Consider the following 20,197-nt stretch of genomic DNA (forward strand, 5'->3'; position numbering starts at 1 on the left):
TAGGTTAGATAGAGGATCTGGATCGACGGAGGCTCGGAGTGTCGAAAGGCCTGTTCCTGTGCTGTAATGTTCTTTGTTGTTTGCTGGCAGTTGAGAGTAGATTAGGTTCGGATACCTGGTCGCTAGGGACGAGTTGGACCAAAGGGTCTGTTTCCGTGTTGTACATCTCAATGACACTATTCCCTCCCCAGCATCGTATATTTCAATGCAAACATAGTCTTCCTTCTCTTATATTCCATACCCGGGGGCTCATAAAGCTGTGCTGTGTCTCTGAGGTCCAGCCAACGAGGGTGTGGATGTGAATCGGTTGCCATGGTGACCCAGCGGCGGCAGTCACCCGGAAGGGCATCCGGGCCGACAATGGAGGTGTGTGTGTGTTGGGGGAGGGGTCAACTGAAGGGCCAATGGGAGCCGAGCAAAGGCCGTTGGTGGGATTCGAATGCACCAATCGGACGCAGGGAGAGCGCGTCCGGAAGTGACGTGAGGGTCGTGGAGGGGACCGGGGAGCACAGCAAACTCTAGTAACAGGCGCTTCGTATGGTAAGGAGCCGGGCATGGAGGCTGTCAGCCGGTACAAGGGCAGCAAACAGGCCGGGTTACGACCCCCCACCGTCACCCGTGGAAAACCGGACAAGGAAGGGGCGCAGTAACAGTTGTTATGAGAGAAGGGGGGGGGAGAGAGAAACCTGGCGGCCATTTTTGTGCACGGCAAGATCCCAGTCCAGCTGCTGGCAGAACTTTTAAAAATCTAAAATAAATTATTCTTGTGGCATATGGGTGTTTCTGCGAAGGGTGGTGGGTTGTCTGGGACACTGATTTGAAAGGGTAGTGGAGGCAGGGACCCCTTGGACGTTTAATTATTTTTGTCATCATCCTGTGCAGAGATGTTAGTGCAGGTGAGTCTTGAACCCAGGCCTCCCGGCTCAGAGGGAGGCATATTGGATCCCTAAAAAGTCCTTTTGTTGAATTGTTTGGTGTTAAAATGCGCCTGCCGGGAATCGAACCCGGGCCGCAAGCATAGAAATCTTCAATGATACCAGTATACCAGCGACGCAGGACCAATGTAAGGTTGCACATGTGAGATAACACTCCGATGAGCACTTGAATATCATGGCACTTAGAGTTTCCATGCTGTAATATTGAATTAGAACATGTAAATGCTGGAAAAACTCCGTCTGGCAACATCTGTGGAGGGAAATCAGAGTTAACGTGTGACCCTTCCTCAGATCATAAGTTTATTTTCGGTTTTTACTTTAGAATAGGTAAGTACCTGATGGTTAGTTTGGACAGGGTTGAGCTTTCATTTGTATTATAAAAACTGACTCTAGCATTTGCTATTCCTAATTACTCTTGAACATAATGGCTCCCCTGGCCATTTTAGAAGACAGTTGAGAGTCAAACAGATTGGCATAGGTCTGGAGTCACAATCAAGGTGACCTCCTGTTCTGGATATTATGACGGTTGTCTTGTATTTGAGGCAAGTCGTTTGCAGGATGCTGTTTGACCCTATACCTTAAATCTCTGCGGTTTGTATAGTTTGGTATGTAATTGGATGTGTGCATTGTACTATCCCCCTGATAATCCCCTTACTCAGCTTGACTAGCTCCCCACCACCGGCTCTCACAGGTTTATTGTATTACTTTCAAGCTCACTAAGCCTCTCCTGATCCATTCATGACGTTTCCCATGCCAAAGTATTCCTTACTGTATTCTCTCCAAGTTGGTCACTTGGGTCCCAAGTAGGCCACATTGGGTAAGGATGGCAGATTTTCTACCTTAAAGTGCAATGGTGAATGATGATTGTTACTGAGATCAGCTTTCAGTTCAAGATTTATTAACTAAACTTAAATTCCAGCAACTGTTGTTAGCCCAAAGCGTATGCTTGGGCCTCCAGATTACTAATATAGTGACATTATTTTATGTCACTTTTTCCCTTACATATTGTCGAGTGATAAACATTGGCCTCAACATTAACACATAGAGTCATAGAGATGTACAGCATGGAAACAGACCCTTCGGTCCAACCCGTCCATGCCGACCAGATATTCCAACCCAATCTAGACCCACCTGCCAGCACCCGGCCCATATCCCTCCAAACCCTTCCTATTCATATACCCATCCAAACATATTCCCTCCTATTTCCAAACTCCATATTCCTGGCATGAGGTGCAATTTGATTACGTTCACCACATGCAATGGCTTTAGTGGACCCATATTGATCTAACCTGACCCTGTTGTTTTGAGGTCAAACAACGTTCCTTTGGAGAACCCAACCAACCACTATCACCACACCCTTCCCTAACTTCGGATAACTGTCATTCAACATTTGTCTTCATTCTTCTCTATCCGTATGGTTCACTTCTTGGAACCTGGACCAGAAATGTCAGTATTTCCCTTACTGTTTAAATGTGCTTCATCTTGACTCCAACCCCCTTGCCACATTCTGGCTGGCTGAACAAATCTTGTTCTTCTATGGAAAAGGTGAACAAAACCTCCAACCCTTTTTCCAAATGGTGGCGCCTCTGATAATGAATGCTCCTTTTTGTACAGCACTGGAGTGTCATCTTAGAATGTATGCTGTTGAGGAGAGCCCATGTTTGGCTAAAAAGAGTATTTCCCTGCAATGTAGTTCACCTTGATTTTAAATCTTAATTTATATTGGAAACTTTGTATAGATGGAACGTGGTTTTGAGTATGCCTAGTAAACAAAAATGATTATCAAAAAGTGTGGAGCTGGAAAAATACAGCAGGTCAGGCAGCATGAAAGGAGCAGGAGAGTCAATGTTGCAGGCATAAGTCCTTCCTGATGAAGGGCTTATGCCTGAAACTTCGGACTCTCTAGTTCCCTGATGCTGCCTGACCTGCTGTACTTTTCCAGCACCACACTTTTCAACTCTGATCTCCAACATCTGCAGTCCTCACTTTCTCCAAAAATAATTATGTGACTTGAAAATTACAGAATCCTTTAAAAGCTGAATTCCAGCTAAGTAAGATATTGATTTAGAAATGGTATATAGCATAAAGAAAACATTAATATGATTTGTAGTGAATCAATAATTTGTTTGAATGAAATGTTTTGATTTGGAATTACAGATGGAAAGGTTGTAATTTTAATATTTGATAAATGGGTTTTGAAATGTTGATGCTTTAATTGAAAAGCTGTGACTGTGTTTGAGAGAACAAAATATTAAAACTTTTAATTCAACAACAAGTTGAATTATTATCCATTTTGGGGATTGGGAAGATGTTCCCACAATGTAAGAGTTTTTAAACTGAACTGTACCATGTTGAGATGTCATTTAGGATTAATACATCAAGCAAGGTCATTCTTGAATAGCCTTGCCTCCGTCTTAAGATTATCTCCCTTAGCTTGATTTTCCCAGCAGAGGAGAACATTTTGCAGTGTCTACTCAATCAAATCATTTTGATATTTTAAACACCTTGATCAGACTGTCTCTCAATCTTCTATGCTTAATGAAATAAAAGCAAGTTTCTGCAACCTGCTTTCATAACTCAACCCTCGATCCATTGGTGAAATTCTTTAAGATGAAAAGAGCAACAATTTTCTATAGGGGAATAGTCAAAGTTGGTTCAAAGTAGATTCTGAAAATGTTAGAAAGTTTCAGATTTAGAAGAATTGGCAGAAAATGTTTTTTATTTTTAGTTAACTAGCCCATTTACTGCAATATTTATACAAGAAGCCAAGACTAAATACAATCCAAGAATTAGAATGCAGGGATAATTGGATATAGGTTTTCTTTTTTATTTATAATGTCCTATTGTCATTCTTCTTTAAATAACAGATGCTTGATGAAACATAGGCTGTAATGAAAAGAAATTTTTAAGAAAGTAGAAGGTAACTAGTATAACTATAGCATGAAAAGTGTACAAGGGAATTTCCATTCTAAAGTTGGGGGAAGCTCCAGTCAGTTCAGAGTGGGTTAGTAGTATGTAGCAACCTGTTAATCGGTTTAGGTGCAAACTGATCCTTTTGGGATTGTGAAGAAAATAGACTTTATCAATTGTGTAATCTGTTAGCATGGCCTGCCTGAATCTGACTGAGTCATCCAGTTGTAATTATATTATTGTTTCATTGTGTTTTCTTCCATACAGTATAACTTTTTTGTTATAAATGCCTTCAATTCTTTGAACTGATGAAGTAATTTGGATTTTTTCGTCTTCCTTTTGGGTCAGCTGAGAAGAGAAATGAAAACCAGATCGTCTCCTCTGCTCCATGTGCATGTTGATGAAACCACCCCTGTCCATGTCCATGTTAAAAAGAGCCCAAGGCCAGCAAAGAAAGTTCAAGTAATCACTGAGTAGACTCTTGTAAATTTTAAAATAATGTCTGTCTGTGCCTCTCACATTGTGCATTTGCATGCTTCCTCCACTTAAGTAAAGTTCTGCATCTGTTCTCCTCTTCTTTCCCAACCTGTCCCTTTGTTAATGCAAGTAACATAAATTTGAGTTTCATTAATTTAAGTGACAGAAATTGCATTTTGTTGAGTTTTGAGAAGAATTGTAGCTTAGGTTAATGTTCTGGATGTAAGTTTGCTTGCTGAGCTGGAAGGTTCATTTTCAGACATTTTGTCACCATACTAGGTAACATCATCAGTGAGCCTCTGATAAAGCACTGGTGGTTAGTTTTGTTTATTTGCATTTTGTTTATTTGACTGAAATTTGATTGCAATTTCTAAAGAGTTGCTGTTCAAAAAAAAAGACGTTTAAGTGAGACCAGATATTTCACCATTTGACTTTATCCTTTCAATATGTAGCAAAAGTTGAAAGGAGCCTGGGAATGTGGCAATCTACGAGAAACCAGTAAGGTCAAACCCAAGGTCCCATGGATTCCACCAGGCAAAACATCAGTAAGGGATGTTGGCTACAAATGGGAGGTTTGTACCAAAGATTTGTTTGCACATAAAAAATAATAAATGTTGGAGAATCTCAGCAGTTCTGAAGCATCCGTGGAGCAACAAAAACAGTATTTATGTTTGAGTCCAAATACTCATCTTCGGAACTTTTGTTTTCTTCCAAGGACAGCTTTTAGATTCAAAACATTGACTCTGTGCCTCACACCGTAGGTGCTGCCAGACCTGCTGAGTTTTTCAGCCATTTTTTGTTATCATTTCAGGTTTCCAGCATATGCAGTGTTTTGCTTTTATTCTTTGGCTGTACTTAGTTTTGTATTATGGATTCGGTTCTATTGTGATTCCTACTCACAGTGGCACACAGATGTTCATAGAATATGGTATAAATCTGAAACATGTGATACTGAACTTGCCATCACTACTACCTCTGGTCAGCTTCCCACCTCCCTACCTTTTATCTTCTCCTGCTGAACACTCTCTGCTCATTCCTGAAGAAGGGCATGTGCCCGAAACGTCGAATCTTCTGTTCGCTAGATGCTGCCTGACCTGCTGTGCTGTTCCAGCAATAAAGTTTCAGCTTATTCTCTTTAAACTTGTTGACATCCATAACTTGCCAAGTTCTGTTCATTTAATGCCCTTGTGCTCATTTACTCCTGATCAAGCAAAGTTTTGAATTTAAAAGTCTCCTTTTTTTTCAAATCTCTCATGGCCTTGTTCCTCCCTATCTGAAATAGCTGTACAGAGGTTGATATTCCATCACCAAGTCATGCTTTATTTATTTGTGCAAAGTATACTTGCTGTAATCAGTCAGCTCAGAGTCAGTGTCTGAACTGAGGGTATTCTAAATCCCCTGCTTGTATTGTTTGACCGGGGCTTCCAGATTGGCCAGGTTAACAACCCCAATCGAGGACCTCGTAGTAAGCAAGATCCACCTAATTCCGGTCACTACACAATCTCTATAGACTTCTCAAGCCCCATGAATCTCTGATGTTCCATTCTTTTCAACTCTGGCTTTTTGAGTTGTTCTTTGTGCTCCATAATTGTTAATATGCTTCAGATACGCATCCCCTAAGCTCTATAATTCCCTTCCTAAATTTCTCCACCTGTCTTTCATCCTTTAAGATGCTCTTTGAAACCTACCTATTTGACAGATTTTGACCGTTGGTGGTTTGGTGTCATATTTTTCTTTAAAATTCTTCTGTGAAGTGCTGAGAGATGTTTTACTATGTGAAGGCCCAGAAATAATGATAATCATCATGATTTTTTGACATGTTCTTACATCAAGCATGGGACTGATAACTACACAGTAAATGTTGCTTTAATACAACTTTTGTTCCAGGGCCCAACTCATCGTTTAGATATAACTCCAGTTGACACTCAGAAGTTCCATTCAACACTTCACTTGAGTGATCTCTCCACAGATGATGAGGAAGCTATACATGAAAAGATGAATGAGTATGAAGAGAAAATTGATTGTCTTATGAATCAAGTGGGATCACTAAAAAATGAAGTAAGCTTTAGCAAAGTTCGTGTACAGAATGTTTTTTTTAAATGGTGAGGAATATGAGCTTTATGCCATTAACTCTAACAATTCAACATCTTCATACCTTTGCATTTGTCAAATCTCAGAAGGTTATGAAAGTTATGCAAAATGAGGCACGTTGAATTGCATTTTTATATCTTAATTACTGTTTGTATGATGTTGTAAGAAAATTAAATGAATGACTGACAATTTATTTTTGTCATCTTGAAGAATGAAGAAGGAGTGTTGTCCTGGATGCCCTTTAAATAATACAACAGGATCTTTGATGCAAATTGAAACAAGCTAACAAGTTAGATACCTTTATGAAAACAGACATTGCTGAAGAAACCTAGAAGGGTTTGAAAACATAACTTTAACTCTCCACAGCTGCCAGACATACTGAGTTCCTCCAGCAACTTCTGTTTTTGTGTGTTTCAGATCTCCAATGTTTGCAGTTCATTGTTTTATTTAAGTTTGTTGCTTTATCTGATAGCTGGCAGATCTAACCATTATGGACCCCCTCAAGTTATGTTTTAAGAGTTGGACTTGAAACCATAATGTTCTGACTGAGATAAGAGTTAATTTGTATGAGTTGAATCCTGTTGTCTGCTCCTTGACAAAATTAAACAGATGTATTTTCAATTGCACTTCTTGATTGGGGTTGATTCAGTTTTTCATTTTAAAGTCGTCATTTGATTGTTCAATACTTCTCAGATCCTTTGTGTAGCTTAGAGTGGGAATTAAGGCAAATCTCTGATTTCTTTTAAAAATCTGCGGCAAAAATAAGCTCAGTTACCTGTATGTCTTTTTCATTAGTTATTCTCCTGAAGCCCTCAAATGATCCTGATAATTTCCTCAACATTGTTGCATGAGAATCCTAATTGTGGTAATTGAATTTGTAGATTGAACTGAGGAAGAAAAATCACCTGCTGGAGCAGCGAAAGGAGGAATTGAATGCATCCAAGCGATTGATTGAAGAGAAAGAAGAGGAATTAGCAGAAGTCACCAAGGAGCTAGTTCTTACAGAGCACAAGAATGAGCTACTTCAAAGAGACCTTGAAATGATGAAAGAGGATCCAGATATTTTCTGGTACAGAATTTTTAACTAATTTTCTCCTTGACTTTTACTAACACTCTCCTTTTGTGCAGCCTGCTTCAACACTTGAGTCCACACGTGTTGCCTTAAAGCAAAAGATACATGTAGTTCGACAACTTAGTCATCCTGGCTGAGAACTGATTAGTTGTCCTCGTGAATTCAGTCAATTCGTAAGGCTGTTTGTGAAATTGCTGAACAATTGAGGTGTCCAAAAGGAAGACATTGTGGATGAAATTTGTTATAGACAAAAACACAACCCTGATTTTCTTTTCCATTACAAAAAACAATAATGGAACATCAGCACAACCCATGGGACATAAATCATGCTTGCTTTTAGATCAGTTGTGTTCTTTCAAGGGCATAATAAAAATACTTGCAGACGTGATGTTAATTAGATTTCAGCAAAGCTTTTCAGACTCTCAACAAGAGGTTCACTAATATTGGTAGAATGCTCATGAAATTAATTGGAAATTGCCCAGTCAAGAAAACTCTGGGGCTGATTCAACACGGATGTAGAATACATGCAGTGTTTTAAGTATCAGTGCAGCAACTGCTGTTATTTGCAACGTATCAAATGATGAGAGTAGTTTAAGAAATGAAACCCCAAGTTTGCAAATGATCCCAAATGGGAGGTTGTGCAAACAGCAGAAAACAGGCTTGCCAGATACAGAAGTACTGGGATGGACTGACTGACAAATGTGATCTAACATCAACAAATAACACCAACAGGTATAAATATTGCCCTTTTAATGTAGGAAATTCCAAGGTACGTCAAGAGCCATTATAAAATAAAGTATAACACTGAGCCAGATATTGGGTCAAATAATCAACAGCTTGGTCTAAAAGTAGTTTTAAGGCATACCTTAAAGTAGGAAAGTGAGGGAGAGAGGCACAAATATATAGGGAATTTTACAGCCTCAACAGCTAAAGAGATGGTTGCTAATGGTAGAGTGATTAAATTTGGAGAAGCTCAAGAGAGCAGACTAGATGAGCACAGATTTCTTGAGTGGGTGTAATTAGAGGAGGTTAGAGATGGGGAGGATGTAGAACAATTTGGAAACAAGGATGAAAATTGAAGATGTTGCTTATCCTGCAACCAGTGTAAATCAGCAAGATTGAGCATCAGATGGAATGGGAATTAGCTGAAATTAATACATGAGCAGCAGAATTTTAAATAGTATCAAGATTTTACACCACAGAACATGACGCCAGCCAGGAATGAATTGAAGTAGCCAAATCCAGAGATGATAAAGGCATGAATGAGGATTTCAGCAGCAGAGCAGGGACAAGGCAGATGATGTTAGAGTTGGGAGTATGCATTTTGAGTGACGTTACGACTGAGGGTAATTTTGGGGTTAAATATGACACCAACGTTGTTAGCATTTGTTGGAAAAAGGGGATTATGCACTTTGGAAGGAAGAATCGAGGAGCTGAATGTTATTGAAATGGTGAAAGACTGCAGAATAGATGAACTTGGGTGTCCGCATGCACAAATCTCAAAATGCGAGCAAACTAGTGGGCAATAAGGAATGTTGAACTTCCCTTTAAAGGGAATGGAGGATTAAAAATAGGAAAGCTATGCTAAAACTGTTCAATTAGACCATGCTTAGAACATTGTGAAGGGGAGGGGTGGTTCTTGTGGCACAGTGGTAGTGTCGTCTCATCCAGGCCGGAAGATTTGGGTTCAAGTCCCACATGCCACAGAGGTGTGTCACAATATATCTGAGCATGTTGATTGAAACTAAACAAGTAACTAAAATCAGCTTCAATTTGACTACGGAAAGAGTCATAGTTCCCCACTGCCCTGTTCTGTGGTTGAATCTATGCTTGGGTGTCCATTGAGAGACAACATGTGTCCAATGGCACATTTCAAGTCTTTAGACTGGTGGACACCATAGGAGTTTTGCTGCATCATCACCCCGGGTAATATTTTCTTTGATTTTGATAAGTTTCCAATCCAGTTCTGCAAGTTTCGATTACCAACTGATTTATTTTTGTTATATCACACTACCAGGAGAAGTCCGACCTGATTTAGGTCGGTACTCATTGGAGTGTAGAAAAATGAGAGGTAACCTTATTGAAACATACAAGATTCTTCGGGGCTTAATGAGGTAGAAGTGAAGAAATTGTTTCCCCTTGTGGGAGTGTCTAGGACCAGTGTGCATAATCACAGTGACAAATTGCTAATTTAAGTCAGACGAGGATTTTTACGTAGCTAGGGAGTAGGGCAACAACTGAAGACAATAGCTTGGCCTTCCTGGAGTGAGTGACTGTGCTTATTCAGTATCTTTATTGAATAAGAAATCTCATAAAATGGCAGCTGTAGAGAAATCTAGAGATGTTCGTGAAGTAGCCTGGTTTTTGTCAATGTATGTATGGATACCACCAATGTCGTGCTTTTGAATGATGTCACCAAAGGGTAGGAGATAAGAAATGGGTGGGGTCAAGCATAGATCCTTGGAAGCAGTAGAGGGAACACCGCATGAACAGAAAGAGAAGCTATTGCAAGTAATTATCTGGCTGAAATTAGGTACGAATGGGACCACATGGGAGAAACCTTACTCACCTGGCATCAGTGAAGAGCTGCTGGAGGATAATCATAGAAGTCATAGAATCCCTACAGTGTGTAAACATGCCTTTTCAGCCCAACAAGTACACACCGACCCTCTGAAGAGTAACCCACCCAGAACAATTTCCCTACTCTACATTTCCCCTGACTAATGCATCTAACCAACACATCCATGAACACACTGGCAATTTAGCATGGCCAATTTACCTAACCCGCACATCTTTGGACTGTGGGAGGAAACCAGTGCACCCGGAGGAAACCCACGTAGACACAGGGAGAACGTGCAAACTCCACACAGACTGTCGCCTGAGGCTGGAATCGAATCCGGGTCTCTGGCGCTGTGAGGCAGCAGTGCTAACCACAGTGCCACTGTGCTGCCCTGATGTGGCCAATTGTGTCAAAAGCTGAAGACCAGTCGAGAAGGATGGAGAGGAATTTTCAGCAATGCTCCACCTTTGCTACAGTCAAAAGGCTGTCTATTTTGCCTTTTCTGCACTGTGACAGGCCTGGAAACCTGATTGGAAAAAACAAAATAATGAGGAAAGAATATTGACCATTGGACAATATAACCTAAATAATATTCCACAATGTAGCTATTTGGGGATACTAACAGATTACTCAAGCTCTCTCAGTAGTATGCAGTGGTAATACAGTTGGCAGTTAGGGACCTGTCCTGTATAAAGGCCATAGAACTGAAAAATTAATTGAGTTTGTAACAAGTGTTACATTGATCTGTGCGTATTTTTGATTAAGTGCAATAGAATTCTTCTTTTTTTAATTCCTTTTTTTTTATTCATCACGGGATGAGGGCATCACTTGCTAGGCCAATGTTTATGGCCCGTCTCCAGTTGTTAAGGGTCAACCGCATTGCTGTGGATCTGGAGTCATGTGTGGGCCAGACTCTGGTAAGGATGGCTGTTTCCTTCCCTAAAGGACAAAAGTGAACCAGATGGGATTTTCCGACAATCAACAATGTATTCATAGTCATCATTAGACTCTTTTAATTCCAGATGTTTATTGAATTTGAATTCCACCATCTGGTGGCAGAATTCCGAACCCAGGTCCCCAGAACATTTAACATGTCAGTGATAAGACCACTAGGAAATCTGCTCCCCTTTGACAATTCAACAATAACTATGATTGTAGTATGTCTTAATTCTAGAGACTGAAGGCAGCTGATTGGATGCAACTATGTTTTCTGATGCTGTATATTCTTATGTTGTTTTCTGCTCTCCTACATTTTTCCTTTCTCCTAAAACAGTAGCTTTTGATTTTGACACTGACTGATTTATTTGATTGATTGTATTTCTCTGGCATTCTGATCTTCATCTTGTTGTGCCAAGTTCAACTCTGAAAACAAAGCCCACGATCTTGATTCTTTAAATCCCATTTACTCCTAAGACCTTCCTTTCATGACTGCAATTCTTCCATGTGCCATTGTTACCTCAAACTCGCTTTCATTTCCTTCCCTGACCAATGTTTCTGCCATGATTTGCCGCATAAACCTCCCTATTTCTCTAATATTGATCTTCACTTGTCATCCCATATTACCTTTTCAGTAATTAGCTACTACACAGTTCGTTTTTCAGAAAATGGAAAGTCTTTGTTTAATTTCTGCATAATATACACTATTCTGTCTTCCTTAATTTTGATATTATTCAAAATGCCTTCAAAATCCTCACTGCTCACAGCTTGGAGAAGAAACACTGGCGAAAAGATAAGGGCACCCTGTTGAAAATGATGGTGGAGGCTGAAATGGACGGGGCAGCTGCAGCCAAACAGGTTGCAGCCCTGCGCAGTGCCATTAGTAAGTTACGCATGGTGAGTATCATTTTTTTCTTTTACCTTTCTTACTTCTGCTTTGCTGTCTTTTTCTTTTGTGGTTAATTTCTGCCAATCTGACTTGCCCATGTTACTAGTGGATACTTGCAATGCTTAATACCTGAAATGAAATTGATGGACGGAAAGGTAATGATTTTGCCACAATCTTTCATATTTTTTGTTGGTGTGAACTTTATGGGCTGAATGGCCTCTTTCCACACTAAGAATTCTACGTATTGGAATCTGCTTCGTTAATCTGTCCTGTCATCATTTGGAGATGTGCACAAACAGCCCCCGTTATCTCTCTTCTTGAACTCCTTTAAAATTTTATCATTTAGCATGTATTGTGTTTTCACAGTCTGCTCAACAAAATGCATCCCCTCCATAGTTTGTGTTTAATTGCATTTACCATGTGCCCATCAATGCATCCATTTGCTTCCAAGTCTTACCATTGTCTTCCTCGCTCATAACTATACTTTCAAGTTTCATGTTGTCTTCAGAATGAAATAGTTGCCCTGCAACCCACAAAAGCAAGGCATTGATGTACACCAACTTTAGCAGTGTTCTAACTGAATCTTGGAAAATTTCACTGGTAGCCCCTTCCAATCCCAAAAATAAGGTGCTCGAGCACATTTTCCTGTTTCTATTCCCAGCTAATGCAATATCCATGCTGCCCCTACCCAATCCTACCAACTATCCCAATCTGTGGTACTCTGACAAACATCTCCTAGAAGTCCACATAGACATCAACTACACCACCTTCACTGTCATTCCATTAAAAAACTCAAAAACATCAAGTGAGTTACACATGACACACAGTTTTGAAAGGCAGAACTAAATGTACTAATAGTCCTCAAGTTACCACGTTACTGTAGATATTGTGCCTACCTATGGCAGGATAATTTATTTTCACTGTAAATTTGACTACTTCATGTGAACATTTGAGTACTAGTCTGCTGTTGATTTTTGCCAAGAAACTGTTGGAAGCAATTTTGATTTTGTCAGTCAACATTAGAAATTTGCAATGACAATAGGGATGGGAAAGGAAAGGAAGAACTGAAAGGTATAAAAAAAGGACTTTCAAATAGTGTCTTTCAGGGTCACTAGATGTCTCAAAACACTCCACAGTCAGTATTGAAGTAGTTTGTAATGTAGGGACTATATAAGAGGGTGACCTGATGTATTTCTTGAAGAACAAGAAGACACGCTTTCTCACCGGGTCTCTCCCTCCAAATGAATTGCTCTTCCATATTTCCATGCTAAGCTATAGTACCTGTAAACTTAATTTCCTTTATGTTTAAAGGAGAAGCCAATAGCTACATCAGAAAGTAACTTGCTACATCGGCAGAAGGAATTGCTATTGCAGAAACTGGAAACTTTTGATGCGACAAATCGAGTGGTTCGGCAGTTACTGAAGGAGCAGCACTCTCAGGAGGTGAGGTTTTAATGAGCTCTGGATGACTTTTAATTTTGTTGCACTTAATTTTTATAAAAAGCTCCCCGGTATGCTGACCAAGATTTAACCCTCAGTCAATATCGCAAAATTGTTTTATTTAAATGCCGGAGGAAACATCACAGAAGCACTTCACAGGAGGCTCCCAAGCACTGAGGATGTCACCTAGACAGGGGATGAAACGTCAGCAACACAAATTCCCAGCTCGGCGAACGGGACCACAACAACAAGCACCCGAGCTACAAATCTTCTCCCAAACTTTGTTTTATTTAAAAGCAGAATAGTATGGATACTGGAAATTAGAAAGAAAAGCAGAAAATGCTGGCAATACAGCAGTATATGTAAAGAGTGATTATTTAAAATCTGTGCTTATATATAATCTCAAATTGGTTATCTTGTCTGGTAGCTTGTTCTTCAAATATTGGCTGCCTTGTTTCCTATGCTACTACAGTGAATACATTTCAAAAGTGCTACATTGGATAAAAAGTGCTTTGGGACATGCTTGGCTCATGAAAAATGTTATAGAAATAAAAGTCTATTTAGTTTAATTCTGAGCTTTCAGAACCTGATAGAATTTAACTTTTAAATGAATACAAGTGGTTGTTTTTATCATCTGTTGTAAATATGTTGATCACAGGCTAATAATTTCAAACAATAATGGCATTGGGCCATTTATTAAGGTATTGTGTGGTTCAGCGAAGGTCTGTTGTTGAGGTCCCTTTTTTTTCTTTTTAATAGACTGATGCCTTGAGACTGTTTGAGCAAAAGGAAGCACTTCTTGAAAAACTGGCTCAGTCAGAAGCAGAAAATGCAGTAAGTGGAGTTGTTTGCAGTTTGGTGATGGAGTGTGCCTCGTGGGACCATTCTATTTCCATTCTTAAGTATGTTCGTAAGTCGATTCGTATGCAAGCCGGAACACAATACAGTACAATGCAAAACTGCCATTCATAAGTACAAGCAATCGTCCAATGTGGATCTTTAAAATTAATGTTAATATACCCCTATATGGAATCTCTTTCGTAGATAAGAGGATTCATGTGTCGGACGTTTGTAAATAGGTGACTGTCTCTACACTGTCAGTAATGGTTGTATTGGGTGAAATAAAACAGAGTTTTCATGAACTGCACCATTAGATAATCTTTTGGGCATTTGGTCATGCGTGCAAGAATGAGTTTCAGATGTCTTGTCTTCCATATTCAAGGAGCTGTCAAGATATGAGGAGTGCTTAATTGGACCAGGAAAAGGATTCCTATAGAGAATTCCTATAGAACAAGGATAATAAAACCGACTGTTAGTTCACACTAAAAGTATAATGCCACAACTTTCATTTACTCAGTACCTCTAAAATAGCAAAATATCCCAAGGCATTTCACAAGAGCAAAATTGCACAAAATGGATGTTGCACCAAGAAAAAGGATATGCGTATAGAGGTATATGTAATATTTAAATGGAATCACTTTAACTGCGTCATACAAGAACCTCAAGGGAAACTGATAATCCCTTCATTTGTATCACATAACATACAAGGGTCGACAAGAGACATGGCTATTCTGAAATCTTAATTTGTATTTAATATTTTTAGCGCTTGTCCATGAAACTGCAGGAAGTTGAAAATCAGATCGACCAGCTCCATGTTCAGTATCGAACAGAAAAGGTGAGTGTGCACTGAAGGGGTGGGGTAAATTAACATAATGAAAATGAAATAAACCAGAATGTCCGATTACCATCAACACAGATCTGTCCGACAATAATCATATTGAAAAATGTCCACTTACCTTTGTGATTTTCATGGTCAGATTTCTGAGTCAGATCTGTCCTGGAGGGATTGAATGTTGATGTGGTGCCAATCAAGCAGACTGCTTTGTCCTGAATGGTGTAAGGCTTCGAGTGTTCTTGGAGCTGCATGCATCTAGCCAAGTGGAGAGTATTCCATCACATTCCTGCCTTGTGCCATGTAGATGTGGATGATCTTTGGGGAGTCAGGAGGTCAGTTACTTGCTACAGGATTCATTGAATCCCTACAGTGAGGATAGAAGCCATTCAGCCCATTGAATTTGCAACATCTTCTCCAAAGAGCATTCCCAGTCTCTGACGTGATCTTGTAACCACTATACTGATGAGTCCAGGTCAGTTTCTGGTCCATGGTAACCCCAGGATATTGATAGGAAAAGTTATTAAGTTATTTGAATCTATACCTAGGGTGAATGAATTTAAGATCCGTGAAAAAAAACAGTAAGTAGCTTTTCTTACTTTCTCTAGCTTATGGACAATACAGCTTAAATCCATTAAGAGCTGTACATTGGATAATTGTATGCCAAATTAGTTCTATTCTTTTCTGTGGCCTAAAATGGAGAATATTATCCATCTAATGCCAAGTTATAACAAAATGTCTAATGATAAATCTTTATATGTTTCAAACTGACACAGCCAAATAGGATTCTATATCGAAGCAAAATATCTTGTTCGGTTGCCTCTGTTGTTGTCATGTTAGCACACCTAAATATAAGTAAAACACTCATGCTGAATTGATAGCACCTTGCTGCTTGAAGCTAATTAGAAGTTGTATTGGTCTATGGATAGTCTAACTTTGGTGCCCTAGTACTAATTTATTTCAAATTGTTTTATACCCCACCAATTTACAGCACCAAATTGAGATCTATTTCCTTACTTTTATACAAGCTGTAAATCTGTGTCTTGCCAAATATTAAAAAGTAAATGGTTCTATTGGTAAGTAATGTTTGAAACTGTGCTTGTGTACCAGAGTTTAGTTTAGTTTAATTATTAGTTACTGAATTGGTTTGTTTTCCTCTAGGATAATGCTCGTGCAGCAACAGAGTTCTCCAAATCACTTGAAACCACAAGAGCCCACCTACAAGGACAGCTTCGCAGCAAAGAAGCAGATAACAATCGGATGCTTGTTCAGATCCGGGTAAAGCTTTTGTTTAAATATGGCAAACTAAAATTGAAAATAAATCTGCTGAGGGTGCATCTGGAATTTTATGCTTTCTCTTGTTTTCTTAAGGTATGTTACATGTTTGCCTCAGTCGCTACGAATTTTCACCTCTGATTTAGTAGCTTGCACCTTCAAGCGCATAATCTACATTTACATTTCTAAATTGTTGCAGTCGTGCTATGGAATTATGGCTGACTGGAAGAAAAGCAAATTTTTTAAAAAACTGTGCCAAAATTGTTTGTTTTGCTGGCTCTGATTAGGGTCATCCCATTATTTCTGGAAACAGTCACCTGGCAATGGTGGAAATGTAAATTTTTTTTACAGTTGGTATATCCTTTCCTTTGTGTGTGTGTAATATATGGATATTTGTTTGTATGAGTGTAGTGGCTTGTGCAGACTTGCCTGCAAGCAAACAACATCAATCATTTTTGTTAACTTTAGTAGGGTGCATTGTTATTAAGCTGGAAATAAGTTTAACATACTTATTAAACTTTGCCTTAATAAGTAACTCATTGCATTTACATTTGTATTTTGCAAACACATTTCCTGTGATGTTGCTCTTGATAAGACAGTTTTGCAACCAATAGAAACTGTTCAAGTGATTTTTATTCTTTGAGTTTGGAACATCTGGGCTTGCTTTCACTTGACTGTTACACTAAATTAAAGGTTTAAGTGGGGGGAAAAAAGGTATAAATCTCTGTGTAACTTCATCTGTGGGTTTCAGCACCACTCTGGAATTTGAGCATGTAATCTCAGTTGATGCTCCAATACAGTACTAAGAATATTGTACTACGTCGTCAGGTGTACCATCCTTTTATTGAGATCACAAGTTGATGCTGCTCCTTGTCTGTCCTCGTCCAGTGGGCATTCGGGATTGCATTTCAATTTTTAAAGAGCAGCAAGTTCACCCAGTGTTCGACCCTTGATTCCTCCCTCAAGCCACAACACTAAAATTAAATACTTAATCATTTGTCTCATTTCAACGCTCTGTCTTTCTTGCAAAATGGCTGTTATGTTTACCCATATACTTTATGCGGTGAAAGTATTTTGCCTGAAATGCACTTAGTATGTTTGAAAGATGTGATGAGACTATATAAATACCATATATAAATATAGGTCTATCTTTTGTGCCTTATCTATTTTTGGCTTTAGCCTTTTTTTCTTTCTTGTAAACAAACTTTCAAGTCATCTTCAGTTGGAACAGTTAACTTGTTCTAATTTTGTTCTTCAGAATTTTGAGCGTACCATTTCACAACAGAAGGGGGAGTTGGACTACCTGACAGAGCAACTAAGGCAATTTCAAAAGAAAAGGGACAGGGACAAAGAGGCCTTGAAGAAAGCAACTAGGGCTCAAAAGCAGCGAGCAGAACGCAGTGAGGATGCAGTTGAGCTACTCAATGCCCAGCTAATTGACAAGGTGACCGAATACAGTCAGTGAGGAGCATTGCAACCGGGGAACATAAACAGCAGTCTTAAACTGATTATATTGCAAATGAGAGCACTTGAATTCTATCAGTTAATTAAAGTGGGTAATGAAGGGCAGATGACAATGAAGGGCAGATGACAATGCCCAGCATCCCTTTCTGACATAAGTAACTGTGAGGGCATTCCTAATATTTAAATGCAGCTATTAAAGACACTGATACATTAATAGGTATGGTATGAAAGAAAATATAAACATTTTTAGTTATATAGCACTTTCACAACTGCCAGATATCCTAAAGTATTTTTCAACCACTGAAGTACTTTTGAAGCATAGTTGCTGTTGTAATGCAAGAAATATTGCAGCCAGTGTACTAGGGATGACTTCCCTTGCTGGAATAGCCAGAGTTCTAACATTACTTTATAACCTGAGTCTTTTTTTTTACTGATTGTGTTGCATATGTAGTATTGATACCACTCATTTTCGCTCAAAAAAAACACTCAATACCAATTCCTTATCTTCTCTCTATAGTTTTATTAGCGCTAATTCATACAGTTTGTTTTTTTTTCTTCTTGAAGGACATTTGCCACCTTCATGCAGCCTGAGGAATAGTGTAGGATATTGGCTGTATTATTTATCAGTTGCTTTATTTAAAATGTACAATGTTATAAAATGTCATTTCCAGTTTGAACCTTGTTTGGTTGGCTCGTCTATAGGAGTCGCAGCTGGCAGACGCATTGTCAGCGGTCGAGACATGGAGAAGTTCACATAACAAGGTGATGAAAGAAAAGAGTCAGTTGGAAGTTGAGATCTCACTCTTGAACAAGTAAGAAAGGTGGAAAAAGACCAGTAGAGTTGGCTTAATTTTAATACTCTTGACTTTTCAGAAGTAACTATATTTAAACCATGCACTGAAACCAGTACTAGCTGTGTCAGTTTTAGCGAAGCAGTACTTTATTTATACTGTCGAGCTTGAGTGGAGTTCTCTCACTTGGTGTAAAGATAGGTGGAGGATTCAGCACTGCACATGCAAGCTTAAAATGTGCAGAGGTTTCCTGCCAAAAATGAAACTTATTTGATTATGTGAATAGGCTATTTTAATATTGAGCAAACTTAATTGAGATTTTAAAGTACTTGAGATACAACATGACCCTGAATTGGCTTTAAGCCTGTTTTGAAAACAAAGCAATGATGTTCTTGTCAAACCCAGATGATGCTGCAATCATGTCTCTTCTGTTGTTAAGTAAGAATCTAACTCAACACTAGAATTGTGATCTTACAGTAATGCTATAATTTCAACATTAATGGAGCTGTAGGTGTAAAATCTGAAGCAGTGAAATAGACATATAGTTATTATTAGACTCAGTCATTAAAGAGCAATCCAAGGTATTCTTGTACTTTACGAATGGATCTTGCCTGGCATTGTCAACTATTACATCATACAATGTTATAGGATATAAAGTGGTTACAAGACCAAATAGTAGCTACAACCTGTAAGTAATGTGTATAAATTGTTCCTGACAACAATTAATTCGCATTCTAACTGACTACATGGTATTTTCAATGTTTTAATGCAGTGATCGAAAATGGTAAATACAGAAAATGAATTTTGTGTACTTCGAAGTAAGTCTTAGACAAAGTATTTAAATGTGATATTCAAATAACTTTCTTGATGGCAGCCGTATTACAGATCTGTTGGATCAGACTCACCATGTGGAGGATAAGGCTCGGGGAGACATGGAGTCAATGATGAACAAGCTGCAGAAGATGTCCTCTGAGAACACCAGTGTCAAAATGGAGAATGAGACAATGAAGGTTCAGTATTCCTCTGCTCAAAACACTGTACCATGTCCTGAGGGGAATATTATAGCAAAACCCTGGACTTTGCATAGTTGGAAAATTAATAATTTCAGCAATCTGGACAACTTATTTTCTAATTGGTCACATGACCTCAATCTAGCAAGGTCACTTTACTGATGTCTATTGCTAGCCATGCTTGTGTTGACATTCACAGCCGAGAGTCCCAGCCTCATTCCTGATTAAGGGCTTTTGGATTCACACTTTTTGTTTTTTTTTACAGTTAATTGTTTGCAGTGAGAAAAAAAAACTCATGAAAGGGACATGGTGTATATTATAGCTCTTTCGTTTTCTAATAAGAGGGTAATAGAATCCCTACAGTGTGGAAACAGGCCCTTGTGCTCAACAAGTCGACACCGACCCTCATAAGAGCAACCCACCCAGACCCATTCCCCTACCCTGTCACTCTACATTTACCCTTGACTAATGCACCTAACCTACACATCCTGGAACACTATGGGCAATTTAGCATGGCCAATTCACCTGACCTACACATCTTTGGACTGTGGGAGGAAACCAGCGCAGACACTGGGAGAATGTGCAAACTCCATGCAGACAGTGGCTCGAGACTGGAATCGAACCTGGGTCTCTGGGGCTGTGAGGCAGCAGTGCTAACCACTGAGCCACCATGCT

The 20,197-nt window shown here is 39.1% G+C and overlaps 1 protein-coding gene across 5 annotated transcripts in view; it reads left to right on the forward strand.

Moving 5' to 3' along the window:
• The first annotated feature begins 518 nt into the window (after window positions 1–518).
• The window catches only part of LOC122564985 (outer dense fiber protein 2-like), a 32,193-nt gene continuing 12,514 nt past the window's right edge, over window positions 519–20,197 (forward strand). The window contains exons 1-13 of one of the 5 annotated variants that reach the window (XM_043720572.1): window positions 519–540; window positions 4,194–4,307; window positions 4,775–4,894; window positions 6,210–6,380; window positions 7,295–7,482; window positions 11,749–11,878; window positions 13,182–13,313; window positions 14,070–14,144; window positions 14,914–14,985; window positions 16,144–16,260; window positions 17,516–17,701; window positions 18,424–18,533; window positions 19,387–19,522. In XM_043720572.1, the coding sequence (XP_043576507.1) occupies window positions 538–540; window positions 4,194–4,307; window positions 4,775–4,894; window positions 6,210–6,380; window positions 7,295–7,482; window positions 11,749–11,878; window positions 13,182–13,313; window positions 14,070–14,144; window positions 14,914–14,985; window positions 16,144–16,260; window positions 17,516–17,701; window positions 18,424–18,533; window positions 19,387–19,522 (1,554 nt within the window). In that variant the 5' untranslated portion in view covers window positions 519–537. Of the gene's footprint in view, window positions 541–821; window positions 897–1,730; window positions 1,753–4,193; window positions 4,308–4,774; window positions 4,895–6,209; window positions 6,381–7,294; window positions 7,483–11,748; window positions 11,879–13,181; window positions 13,314–14,069; window positions 14,145–14,913; window positions 14,986–16,143; window positions 16,261–17,515; window positions 17,702–18,423; window positions 18,534–19,386; window positions 19,523–20,197 lie in introns of those variants that run through there. The other 4 variants (XM_043720575.1, XR_006316053.1, XM_043720571.1 and 1 more) reach the window with 4 other exon arrangements.

The sequence above is a fragment of the Chiloscyllium plagiosum genome, chromosome 30 (genome assembly GCF_004010195.1).
Source record: "Chiloscyllium plagiosum isolate BGI_BamShark_2017 chromosome 30, ASM401019v2, whole genome shotgun sequence".
Lineage (NCBI taxonomy): Eukaryota > Metazoa > Chordata > Chondrichthyes > Orectolobiformes > Hemiscylliidae > Chiloscyllium > Chiloscyllium plagiosum.